The 13,983-nt window shown below is 43.8% G+C and overlaps 1 protein-coding gene across 3 annotated transcripts in view; it reads left to right on the top strand.

Annotated features, from left to right (window-relative positions):
• Positions 1-13,983, top strand: part of phc2b (polyhomeotic homolog 2b (Drosophila)) — a 39,865-nt gene that overhangs the window by 6,643 nt on the left and 19,239 nt on the right. Inside the window, exons 2-4 of one of the 3 annotated variants that reach the window (XM_076267304.1) lie at positions 9,221-9,250; positions 9,617-9,950; positions 12,912-13,226. In XM_076267304.1, the coding sequence (XP_076123419.1) occupies positions 9,678-9,950; positions 12,912-13,226 (588 nt within the window). In that variant the 5' untranslated portion in view covers positions 9,221-9,250; positions 9,617-9,677. The remainder of the gene's footprint in view (positions 1-9,220; positions 9,251-9,616; positions 9,951-12,911; positions 13,227-13,983) is intronic. The other 2 variants (XM_076267305.1, XM_076267306.1) reach the window with 2 other exon arrangements.

Consider the following 13,983-nt stretch of genomic DNA (forward strand, 5'->3'; position numbering starts at 1 on the left):
CTTACCATTGGAAAATACCTCACAGCTGAAGCTATTTCTGAAGAAACATTCCATCCTCTGTGTAACCCTGTTCGTGTTCACCCATCTTATATAGATCAAAGACCATATTACACCTACAGTTGGTCCAAGGAAACAAACTAAGTACAGTTTGTAAAGCCATTGTGGATATTTTGTGGATATATATCTGGACTACGGAGAGTGTCAACCTTTAAAATAGATGTGAAATCTACCCAAAGTGAATAAAATATGTGAAATGATAAATGAATAAAAAGCAAATAAAATTGGGAATTGTTCAGAGCAAGTCTTTGGTCCTCTCTGGGGTGTGGGCGGCACACACTGAGGATGTTCACAGGGTCAATTAACGCATAAGACTATACACAGCCTTTTCTTTTGGCTCCTTTTAGGCTGTGTCCACAATTCTCTAAGAGGGGTGCTGATGTGTGTGGCAGCACTGAGTAGACAGAACATACACACATACTGTAAACACACACACACACACACACACACACATACACACGCACACACACACACACACACACACACACACACATACACACACATACTCTAAACATACACGCATACACACACACACACACACACACACACACACACACACACACACACACACACACACACGTGTGGTACTTGTGCGTGTGCCACTTCTCAGGGTGGCCCTGCATGTGTGTGCAGGTCAGGTGTGTGTGTGTGTGTGTGTGTGTGTGTGTACACGTCTGAGTAACTGAAGACTAACACAGAGATGGTGCTGAGATGTGTTTTCTGGATGCAGGCCAGCAGTCTTTGTGCTGGACTGCTCAGCCGTGTGAGTGACGGACACAAAAACACCCAAAGACTCCGCAGCCTCAACTCAAGGGTCACTCTCTCTCTCTCTCTCTCTCTCTCTCTCTCTTCCTCTCTCTCTCTCTCTCTCTCTCTTTCACAAATCACCCAAAGATTTAGTGTCTTCAACTACAGGCTAGCATGTCAAGGGTTACTCTCTTTCAATTAAATTTCAATGTACTTTATTGGCACGACAAATCGACAAATAAACATATTTTTCTCTTTGAAAGCATCTCTCCCAAAAAACGCCTTTCTTTCTTTCTTCATTTCTTTCTTTCTTTCTTCATTTCTTTCTTTCTTTCTCTCTTTCTGCCTCTCTGTTTTTCTTTCTGATTGTTTCTCCCATTTTCTTTCTACCAAATGCTTGAGAGACTTATACAAGGTCATCTACTAGCCATTTTAGTGACATCCTTCCATTAGAATTTGGTTTGGTGTCGTGTAAATTTTTTTTCTTTCTTCTGAATTTCTTCTATCATGCCGAAGAGTGTGCAGGGAGAGGTGTTGCAATGATTGTTCAGAGAAAAGATAACTTTCAAATGGACCCATTAACAGCAACTAGGTGGGAAATCTTGAGGCTATTGCCAATTGTTATTTAGACAAAGAACACATTAGACAAGAGTAGGGTTGCAAAATTTTCAAAGTTGGAAACTTTCCATTGGAATTAACGGGAATATATGGGAATTAACAGGAATAAACGGGAATTAATGGGAATAAACTGGGATATTTTTATATGGCAAGTTAGTCTATAACAGGGAACTTAAATGTAGTGGACAAAACCCCATCTTGCAGCATAATATTAGTTAAAACAACCTGATTTAATGCAATTTCAGTCGAATTTCTACCCTGCACATCAGTCAGTCACATGCACACAGCAATTTAGCATAGGCTAGACATAAAGGAATCTTATGGTGCGTTCATGTGCATGGGAAATTTTTTTTCCAACCAATAGGATTTTTTGTTGAGTGGTGTGGTGTATCTTGGGCAGTTCAGTGTTGCTAGTTTAGCTCGCTAGTGAACAATAGGCAGAGAATGGGATTCCCGCAAGCATGCTAGCTAGCTTTGTATGCTAAGCTAAGCGAAAATAGGAACATACAAATCATATTGCTTATTACGAAACAAAATGTTACTGTTTGTATATGAAACAGTTTGTATCAATTACCCAAAATTCCCAGTTAATTCCTGTGAATTCCCATTAATTCCCATAATTTCCTTTAATTCCATTAAAGTTTCCAATTTGGAATATTTCCAATATTCCCCAGCCTAACTTCCCATGGTAAGTTTCCGGAAAGTTTCCGGAAATTTACCGGAAATTTTCCGCCCCTTTGCAACCCTAGACAAGAGCGACAAGGCCCATTTGGAGACTGTGCTTGTTGGAACAGCCAGGGTCAAGGTAATGGTGGACATTTGGGATACTGGACATGTGACATGTGTGTGCCTTGGTTAGATTTTATTTTCCCTTTAAAGATATATCAATAAAAAAGTGATGACAATAGTAATTGGGAGTGGATCTGAGAAAAAGGGGGTTAAAGATGCACAATCCATCATTATTGAAGGCATGCAGAGGCTCCCCCCTCTTTCCCTTCTCATCCCTCCTCCTGTCCTTCATTGACTTCTCTCTCTCTCTCTCTCTCTGTCTCATCGTCCTCTCTCTCTCTCAATTCTCTCCATTCTCTCCTCTTCTGAATTTCTCTTTCTGCCCCCCCCCCCCCCCATACACCACTAGCTAATCTATATGCTAATAGGCAGATTGCAATCAATGAGGACCATTCGCAGTCGCACCTCAATCAATAGCATATTACTCCCAAAGACGAGGAGGGATATATATTTAATGCATGGAGGACAGGAGTAGAGGTTAGTGTTTGATACTTATGTGGTCTGCAGAAGAGGTTCGTTTAGTTGCTGATATAACGTCCTCTCGAAACCACAGGACGGAATGGCTTCTTAATGGCACGCTGGCCGTCGCAATGGTGCCAATTTCTACAACCTAATGGGAAAAAAATTATTTCACATGCACTTCATTTACCAGCCAGTAATATGAAGTGATGTGGTGCACTGTTTATAGCTCATTATTTTTTATTATAATAGTTTTTTTTTTTTAATTCCAGCCTCATCGCCTGGAGACTATATCAGTTTTATTATTATTGAAAAAGAAAATCTCATTAAGAAATTGTAATATAGTACCCTCAAGACAGAATATTATATCAGCTTTTGTAGCAGCGTTACACCCAATAGCTTCTCTAGATTAAACACAGTAAAACCATAGTCACAATCTCTCTTTCAGATATTGCAGTAAATATAGTAGGCTGCAGTGAATATATTGTAAGTATAGTGTGCAGCAGACACTTTCACAGAAACACCATGGTCCACTTGCTAACTTAATTTAAGCAGATGGCCACTGTGTCAGGTATCATCTGTCTGTGCAGTAGACATGACTTCTGTAGGTGCAGTGCATACTACTGTGGGGGGAGGGCTTTTTTCATAAGACTAAACATCATTACCAGCGCCTTTATTAGTAGAACCCTCACTGGCCAATCAGACGTCGGCAGTGCTGGGGAATGCCGATGGCCTCCGGTTGGCTGTTGCTAGGATACGCATAATCACGGGGAGAGGCAGGGAGGCTGCTTGCTTGCGTATGGAGCAGAGCGTTAGAGCGGCAGGCGTGCGTGTGTGTGTGAAGGACTGTGTGAGCGAGGGGGAGAGATAGAACCAGAACGAGAGAGTGTGTGTGTGTGTGTGTGGCGGGACATAGGCTGGATGCAGGCAGGGAGAGACGTGGCGACAGGCAGACAAAGAATCCGCGGCGTCCCGAGGGAATGGGGCACCACACAGGCTCTCCTGGAGCGCCGAGGAGGTAGGAGCCGGCAAGGGCTTTGTTTTATGCCAAAGAGGAAATCCCTCTCCATCTCTCTCCCCCTCTCGGTCATCCTCTCTCTCTATCTCTCTCTCTCTCTCCGTCTCTCTCTCTCCGTCTCATCCCCATTCCTTACATCCGTAATGTCAATCCCTCTGTCTGCCTATATCTCTCTCTCTTTCATTCATGATTTGTAGTATTTTACTGATTTTGTAGTGTCTCATTTGTAGTATCTCTCTCATTTACCCCAATTCAATCTTGTTTTTCAGTCAGTCTGTTTTGTGTGTGTGTGTGTGTGTGTGTGTGTGTGTGTGTGTGTGTGTGTGTGTGTGTGTGTGTGTGTGTGTGTCCATGTCATCTCCTTCCCTCTCCCATTCATGATGGTCTCTTTCCCTCTCTGTTTCTTCTGTCTCTCTATAACTATATCTCTCTTGCTTCTCCATATCCACACAGCTGCTATTTCTCTCTCTCTCTCTCTCTCTCTCTCGCTGCTATCTCTCTCTCTCTCTCTCTCTCCTGCTATCTCTCTCTCTCTCTCTCTCCTGCTGTCGATATCTCACTCTTTCACTGTCAGTCTCTGTCATTTTCTCTCTTTCTCCTTCACCCACTCGGCTACTAATGCCTCCCCCTCTTTCACTGTTACAGATTCTCCCTGTCTCTAGCATTGTTGTTTTCTCTTTCTATTTCCCTCTGTCACTCTCTCTCTCCTCCATTTCCCATCCTCTATCACTGTCTGTCACTCTCTCTCTCTCTCTCTCTCTCTCTCTCTCTCTCGTTCTCCTTGTCTCTGTTTCTCTGTCACTCCCTTTGCGGACATTCCATATCAAGCTTAAAAATCAGCTGTAAATCTTATCATTGTATTTCTTTTTCCGCCATGCTTCCTCTTTCACTCTGTGTGTGTGTGTGTGTGTGTGTGTGTGTGTGTGTGTGTGTGTGTGTGTGTGTGTGTGTGTGTGTGTGTGTGTGTGTGTGTGTGTGTGTGTGTGTGTGTGTGTGTGTGTGTGTGTGTGTTTGTGTGTGTGCGTGCGTGTGTGTTAATGTGTGCACATGTGTGTCCTTGCGTGTTCATGTCTGCAATTGCATGTGCCTGTTGGACTTTTTCCAGCAAATGTTCTGCTTTTTCATGATGAATTGCAGTTTTGTATCTACAGCCATAAACTAGTGTCCAAATTGAGACAAACACTTGAAATATATCCATGTATTTTTGCATCAAGCATAACTGCAATGACTGATTTTAGTGCATCCGAGTAAAATCCCGCAGAGGCCTTTAATTTAATGCCGAGTCTTGGCAACGCTGGTGTTTACCAGTTAGCCTTCACACTCTGTACTGCGGAATGTCAAAAGTGCAGCAGTCAGTGCATGTCACCTTGCATACTTTTTGCAATTGTGGATGATTCCCTCAGCTGGATATCGTTCATTAAACAGGAGAAATACTCCCACCCCCTACATCCAAACACACACACACACACACACACACACACACACACACACACACACACACACACACACACACACTAGGACTCAGGGGACTATGATTCCTCATTCCTTTCACGGACTTATCGGCGGAGCCACAGGGGAACCCCACCATGCGGGGACCCAGTCCATCATCCTCCATCGGGCCCTTTAAATTGGTTCATTTAAGCCCTGGTTGCTCTGCTCCCAGCCACTCTGAAATAGCTCAGACCGCCATGGCCACGATGCTGACTGCTAAATTGATGGACTGGTTTTGGGGGGTAGGGTCCCTCCTTCTGTCTCTGTGTTTTCACTGGCAGATAACATGGATTTATACACACAGAGAATGCAATATCACAGTACAAGAAAGCAAGAAGGATAATGTCTGATCTTCGGGCATGTCTTTCTCCCTTTTTCCCTGGGTAGTTCATTTAGTGTGCATAGCATGTAGTAACAAGATGCTGCTACTAAGAAATCATCAGAAAATTAAACCTTTTGTGTGTTATTTTTTTGTGTGTTATTTTTCCCCATATCCTTTTTTTTGTACAGTTCATTTCATATGTGATAACTAATTCACCTACCTCAAGCACCTGGTGCCACAGACGGAATAAGCAATCTCACCTCTGGCTTGAAATAGCTGCTCCACATTGCTGGCTGTAAATTGATGAGGTGGGATGGGGGCAGGGCTGTGGGCTGGTGCCTCCCGTCAGCGAGTCGCTGCTTGCGGGGTCTTTATGGGCAGGAAATGCAACAGAAAACTCAACACCAGCGAATCAAACATCAGAATTCAATTCTGATGTCAGAAAAGCTCTGATTATATGGACAACTGAGCTGGACATGTTCTGGTGGTATGATGGAAAAGGGGCCATTTATCGCTACGTTGTGGCATCTACCACCAAACTGCTTCACAAATATTTACTAGATCTTTTTTTCTGAAATAGTGCATGTCTGATAAAATGAGTGGTAAAACGGAGGAAGGAAAGAGTGAGTGAAAGGAAATTGAGGAAGAGAAAGGGAGAGAGAGAAAGGCAAGAGGGGGGAAAGAGGAGTTACTGATGGAAAAATAGAATGACAGAATTGAAACAGAAAAAGATGGAAAGATAGAGAGAGAGAAAGGCAGAAATGTGGGGGAGGATAAGGAACCTCTAGCATGGCTGCAATTATTCTTATTTAATTAGCCCCTCTGCTCCAACCAGCACGCACGCTCACACACACACACACACGCGCACACACACACACACACACACAGAGAAAGAGACATTCACACACAAAGTATAAGTCTGTGTGCATGTATGTGACTGTGTGAATGGATAGTCCTCATACATATCTTTAAGAAGTGCTATATTTTTTGTACCTTATACATGTGAGCATGAGTGTGAACACGATTACAAGCTTTTGGTCATGTGTGTGTATGTGTGGCTTCATGTCCATGCGTGCTTGCGTATGTAACCGCCACTCTGCTGCTTTGACCAATTGTTTAATGTCCCTCCATTAAGCTTGGTTATTATGAATGATTTATTTAAGACAGCTCACCGTTGTGGCGCTTAAGAGGCCATCATCAGTGTTAGACTGCACCCTCATAGACTGGAAGACATCAGCAGGGTATAACGCCTGGGTTTACGTCCGTCTGCCAGAGAAAGTCATTATTGCCTCCTGCTCCCCCAACACACACACACACACACACACACACACACACACACACACACACACACACACACACACACACACACACACACACACACACACACAAGGAAGCACACAATTGTGTGCACAAATGCGCGCACACACACACACACACACACACACACACACACACACACACACTTGCCTCTAGGGAGGGCAGGGAATACACAGCATTAGCAGCGCGGCTGTGGCTGCATTTACGTTTCAGTCTTAAAAATGCTGAAGAGGAAACAGCCTCATTTGGTTTTATGGTTTCACTTCACATAGCAGAATATTAGGACATTAGGATGTCCCAATGATGTATGTCTATTGGGATGGTTATATTTATGGTGTTATGCATCTATGAAAGTATTCAAATATGTACCATTCTGTGTGTAAATATGCGTTGCAGTTGACAGTGAATATAAAATTGTTCGTTCCTCTAACAGGCTGGCATTTCAGCGATTTAATTTCTCCGTAACCACACCAGTATAAATTTCCATAATAGCTTGATGAACGATACTGTGTGTTGGTTCTGTGTATTTGTTAAACATGTCGAGTCCTCAGTGTTATCAGTTGCCTTCTTATGGCCGCCAAATGATACAATGGTAAATCAAATGATATTTAACTGGTAAATGTGAATGCATAAAAAACTGTGAATAAGATTTCTGAACAGTAGTGGGTGTCTTCCACAGTCCAGCCGCAATCATAACCCTGAAACAGGAAATGAAAGCGAGGCTGTAGATGAGAGTTGCAGGCATCAGTAGATTTGGACCCCTCTGACATGACTTCATCACGTGAATCACAGACCTCATTCGAAAGAGATGAACAACTGCACTGTTTTTATCATAACCTTCTGAATGTTCTGCCAGTGGAGAGCAAATTCTACCTTTACACCAGTCTCTTGGGGTACATATTTGACCAAAGAAAGAATTTTGTTGTACTATTACCTCTTCCAGAGCTCACTTTGTTTTGGTAATTTGAGAGTGATGTGAGTGCCATGTTTCGATCATTCCTGTCCATCAAGAGTAATACTTAATTCAACAAGAATCTAATATTACAGCTAAGCTTATCTTACAGCTATAAGTATATTAAAAAATATTTGAACAGGATATTCTGGGATAATTAACATCTAATGACTTATTACATGAAAAATTGTGACCCCAAGAAAAACTAGAAAATTAAAGTATAGCATTACAATGCACTAATTCAGAACAAAACTCTGAACCCGTGACGTCGTGTGTATGAGATGTTTCTCTCAGGGAAAGGGTGGCAAAATACTAAAGCAACTAATGCTGGTGTTTATGATATGAGGATCATGTTAATATTTAATCCTGATTTAAAAAGTCATCTTGAACCAATAGCTGTGTACATAAACTGTAACGCTGAAGGAAAGAGAGGGGGGAACTACGGCTCATGTTAATGCCAGCTCTCTGTCTAGCTTAGAGACCCTCTGCCAGCATCTGACAAACAGAACATGTGCACTTCCTTAACTGTCATTGTTCATTGTTTGATTTCACATACAGAGAATGAGTGCGTGCGAGTGAGAGTGTGTTTGAGTGAAACAGTGCCTGTCTGTGTATTGTGTGTGTGTGTGTGTCTGTGTGTGTGAGAGAGAGAGAAAGAGAGAAGGAGAGAGAGATTGAGAGAATGACAGAGGGTGTGTGTGCGTGAGTTTGTATGCCCAAGAGAGTGAGAGGAGTAAGAAGAGTCACATAGTAACACGTTGACAACAGAGCACCTCGGCATTCACATGGTCCTTATTACGCTGTTCTTTTCCGTGTAACTCGAGCTCAGCTCTCTCTCTCTCTCTCTCTCTCCGACTCCCTGGAATGAACACTATGTCATCTGGAGCCTGCACAGCCATAATCCTGCAATCCTCATTCACTGACGGCCTTAGTGGCTACAATAATACACATCGTGTGTAAAACCAACAGTGGTGCAGCAGGGAGCACATGATCGCTGTCAGGCTCACCTCCACACATGGGCTGGACAGGTTAGGAGTGACCGTCCTGGACTGATTAAAGAGTGCTTTCAGGGGAGGGTGTGGGTCATGATTTGGGGCTGATTCAATTAAAAGCTTTCTGTGGAAGGTGAAGGGGCTGTGTGAAAAAGCATTCTTTCATCCTGCTCACCCCTTGAGCGTTTGCCATTGAAAAAAAAGAAGCGATCTCCACATCAAAAGTTCTCCCTAAGGTGTTACTTAACCCTAACCCTAACCTTCACCTAAGCCCAGACTTTAATGGTCTCCTCTTCTTTTTTCAATTCTTCTCTCCTTTTCTCTTTCTCTATCCTCTCCACTACCGTATCTCTTTTTTCCTCTCTCTTCCCCTCTCTTCCCCTCTCTTCTGTTGTAATCTCTTTTCTATTCTCGTCACACCACTTCTCCTCTACTGTTCCTTTTTTTTTAACTCCCAGACCTCAACAGACAGAGCATGGCACACACAGGTTCATGCAGGGTCATTTCACAGTTAGCAAAGACAGATAGTACACATTAGTAGTGTAGCAGTAGTGCTATGGGTTTTTATGAGATAATAGCATCTGCTAAATAATTAAATGCTAATCTTCTCATCTTTCATCCTTTTTCCCTCTCTTCTCCTCCCCTCTCCTCTTCCTTCTTTACTTTCCTCCATTCTCCTCCTCTTCTCCTCTCATCTCCTCCTCTCTTTTCTCTATCTTTCCTTATCTATTTCTCATTTCCTCCGCTCCTCTCTTCTTCTTTTTCTTTTTCTTCTTCTCCTCTCACCCTCTTTTCTCCCTCCTTGTCTTATCTTCTCCTCTACTCTCCACCTGTCTTCTCCTCCTCTTGTGCAGTTTGCAGAGAGTTTGCCCGAGGGGTAGCCGTGGGTCAAAGGTGAGACGGCGGAACAGCAGCATGGACGGCGAGCACGGTGCCGCCACCTCCAGCTCGGGCACCACGACAACCAACAACAACACCACCAACAGCAACAATAACAACAACAGCAGCAGTACGGCCAGTTCATCTAGTTCCTCCAACGCAAGTACCACGACAACCACTACAGCCAACAGCAGTGCCAATGGAGGTGCCAACAGCAGCACCACCAGCAGCAGTGCCAATGGACCAGGCCGGCAGACTCTCCCACAGATTTCTGTTTACAGTGGCATTACCGACAGGCAGACAGTCCAGGTAAACATGCGGTTGAGTCGAACCATGAAACCACACTGAACCACATTGTTTGGCATTGGCAGCACAGTCTGCCATACCAGCGCCTGACACCATGGGCCAGACAGTTGGCATCACCTCACACTAGACACAAAGCTGACAGACAGACAGTCCAGGTAAACATGCGGCTGAATGGACCGTTTGACCAAACTGCATCATGTTGTAGGGCACCTTAGGGTGCCATATCTCACCATGCCATACACACCGTGCCATACTGTAGGCACCATGGCACACCAGACACAAAGCCGACAGGCTGGCGAGACTGTCTGTGTCCACCTGGGGCTGAGCACATCATTACACCAAAGCTGCATCACACCACAGGATAACACTGTGTAATACTGCATCATAACGCACACTAAACCACACCAGACAAAGAACAGAGAGGATCCAAATGATCCAAGCAAGTTTATTTAGCCTGGTTTAGTTCAGTTTGATCTTAGTACTGTAGCTTAGTACGTACAAACATCTACGAACATCTAAGATCAAATTGGAGATGAAAATGATCCATGCAGTTATGTGGCATAACACACTATGCCTGTGAAGATCTGCAAAGGGAACAGAGAGAGGAGATTAGACATAAAAAAATCCTAGCTGACGTATGAAAGAGTGCTTAGTTGCTTTGTTTGCTGCATTGCTTTGAGTAGGCACTGCATGCTAAAGCTGCACCAATAGCAAAAGAGGAACTGCTCTCGGATGATGAATGTTCAGCGTCAAACAAAAAAATCACTCTTTGCAATGTTTATTTGCAAGGGGCGTTGATTTCCATATCCTGCTACTAATTATCATAATAGGCATGACATTGATACAATACTGCCACCCCCTGGCTTGTTTTGGTGATCTAATTCATACACTTTAAATAGCCCACTCATTAGTGAAAGCATTAGATTTCATTTAAATGCATGGCAGGACTCAGTTAAATGCATTGTAGTGAGACTGCTTGAAGGTGCGCTGGCGGTTATTAATGACTGAGTGTCCTCGTTGCCATGGCTCTTATGACTGGTCATTAATCTCCTCTAACAAAACCACTTCACCCCTGACCTGAGCTGGTTGCTACTAGCCCTTCAATAGCAATACAATGACCATAGATGTTACTGAAGCTTTTCTGTGGCTTGCAGTATATACAATGTTCATTCTTTTTGGGCAGCTGTTTCATAAATACCTTTACATATCTTTGTGTAGGATGTATGTAGAATGGACCTAATTTATTGCCAAGTGTGCTCACATATTAAGCTTTAAAATATCCAGGGTAGTGTGTGTTTTTCTTCTTATTAGTGTTGAGACTGTTGTTATTTCAGTGTAAGGATTTCAGCATAGAGATGGTAATGGCATAGAAATAGAGGTGGGTGGTAACACAAAATCAGGGTTCATTGGTGTTTAGCAGTGTTGACAGACACAGGCCGTGGAGCGCTATAACACAGTTAAGCTCTGAATGGAGGTGTTAGCTGGTGCCTCCCCCATTAAAGAGAGGGTCAGCCTTGCTTCACACAAGCCTAAGGCCCGGGGTCAAGCCTCCCGTCTCAGTTGCTTGGCAACCGTGAAGAGGCTGTCAGTCAAAAACCGACATCACGAGAAAAATAGGGTGGAGTAAAGGATAATAATCGCATATCATTGGCCAAGAAAGATGATTTGACCCACCATCATCACCTCTCGCTACATATTTCGCTGTCTTATCCAGCTTCTTATAGTGTAACAGAGGTGACTTTATTTTGTGCACTGGGACCTTTGCACAAATGTTTACATTTTGAATATCAGATGGGTGGAAGGACCAGTCTGTTAAAGATAGCCCGAAGGTCCAACCAATTTTGAGCTGTTGTTGTTTATCACTAAGAATCGTTTTTGGTGGGCAGACTGAATTCTGGTATGTGAAGCTGTTATATTTTAATGTATATTATAATTTAGAATTTATGTCATGTTGAGGTTTTATTTTTTAATCTTTGTAACTCACCCTTTACAAATACGAATCATCCAAAGTCATGTTTGAGACTACCATGTGTAGAGAGCACACCCCACCACATCACATCCTAATGCTTGGAATAGTGTATTCAGTGAGTGGAGACATGGAAGTGGGAGTAAAAAAGGGAATTGAAATTAACATTTGTGTTCAGGCCTGTCATGTCAGTAGGGGCAGGGACAATACCACCATGTTTCTGCAGTTCACCTTATGACAGGTAGAGGGAGCATTTGCATCAGTATTTGTAAGCACAAAGAAGAATGGGCACTGTTTGTGTGTTCTCACCTCCAGAAGTGTATGATGACTATAAGCATAGTTCTCTGAACTGCTTTCATGTCAGGCCAGAGAAAAGTTCATGGCTGGTACCTTGATGCTGCTACGGCAAGGGATTCGTTAGACAGTTGAAGGCAGTGAGGCAGCTGCCCTCCATTTCGGTCAGTCCCAAAGTCTGATTCCATTGGCAAACACACAGACTACAGATGATATTGTGATGCTACCTTACATCTTGTCTTCTGCTCTAACTTGTCTTTTTGCTCTCCTCTGTCTTTTTTTTCTGTGTCTCCCAACTGTCTTTGCCCTTTTGTGGACATTACCTTACATTAATCACAACTTCAACTTTTTCACCTCTCCTTCTAACCATGTCCCTCTTCCTCTTTTCTCTCTCTCCCTCACTCCACGCTCCCTTCCTCATTCCCCCCTCTACAAACCCACCTTTTCAAAGTAGCCATTTCCTCTTAATCAACTCCCCCAGTCTTTGCTCCTGTTGTCATGTTATCTCCTCTCTCTTTGTGTCTTGTTTGTTTTCTTCCATGTAATGCATGTTTCTATGTATATGTAATTGTAAATGCATCTTTGAGTGAAATTGAAATTGAATTAAAGTTGACTTGATGATGAGTAGTATTATCCTTGTTTTTTTTACGCAAACCTGGCCAAAAATTCTGATTGTGTCCTCCGCCATCTCTCCGTGTGTCCAGGTGATCCAGCAGGCGCTGCACAGGCAGCCCAGCACGGCGGCGCAGTACCTGCAGCAGATGTACGCGGCGCAGCAGCAGCACCTCATGCTGCAGACGGCCGCCCTGCAGCAGCAGCACCTCAGCACCGCGCAGCTGCAGAGCCTGGCAGCCGTGCAGCAGGTGAGGACCCACCGCCTCCTCCGCCGCCACAACCACAACCACAACCGCAGCCACAGCCACAGCCACAGCCACAGCCACGCCAAAGCACCACAACACCAGATAACGCAGCAGCGAAACACCGACACATCAGAGCAGCAAAACACAGCTGCACAGCAGGTGGGGAGTGACCAATCAAAACTGAGACGGTTAAACATGGAGATGTAATGTCTTCTTCCCCTCAGGAACTGCAGTAAAGCCAGTAGGCTATCTTATTAAGGGGGCTGTCTGGGCAGATATACTGTGTAGAAACACACAGACTGTCTGATTGTGTCTGCAGTTATGAGTCTGTGTAGAATAGATAGGCTTTTAGAGTTCAGGCAAACTAGTGAGCACATTTTAAGTGGACCAAAGCCACTGAATCCTTTTCAAGGTCAGCTCTGGTTTAAAAGATTTAGTCAAAGTCCTCACAGTAGTGAAGTGATGTAGCAGACCTGTGGGATATGTGTGTGGGAGAGAGTTATGGATGAGAGGAGTTTGGTCTGGAGGGTAATGTGTGTGAAATGTTTTTACTCTTTTACTGTTGACACACCACACCAGCAAACAGCATCCAACTGGTCTGTGTCCTCTTCCTCCTCCGTGAGTGTTGATTTGTTGAGTGGAGTAACAGAATGACTAATAAGGCTCATAGAAGTCCTGAGGCCACTCCGGGGACCTTATAAACATGGCCGCCTTCCGGGGCCACAGTTGGCCTGAGACCCACTTTATATGCAGGAGGTTGAGGTGAGACATTGAGGGAGAATGGATAACTTCAGCACACCCTGGCCGATTTGACAAAACTGCACACAAACGCATGTAGGCTGGAACAAGGACTGGACATAGACAAAAACTCACGCAAGCTTTTGGACACTCTAATTGTCTCTTCTCTCACACAGCT

The sequence above is a fragment of the Alosa pseudoharengus genome, unplaced genomic scaffold (genome assembly GCF_046254945.1).
Source record: "Alosa pseudoharengus isolate Yale_2024_CS ecotype anadromous, Long Island Sound unplaced genomic scaffold, YU_APseudo_1.1 YU_APseudo_1.1_scf_5, whole genome shotgun sequence".
Taxonomy (NCBI): domain Eukaryota; kingdom Metazoa; phylum Chordata; class Actinopteri; order Clupeiformes; family Clupeidae; genus Alosa; species Alosa pseudoharengus.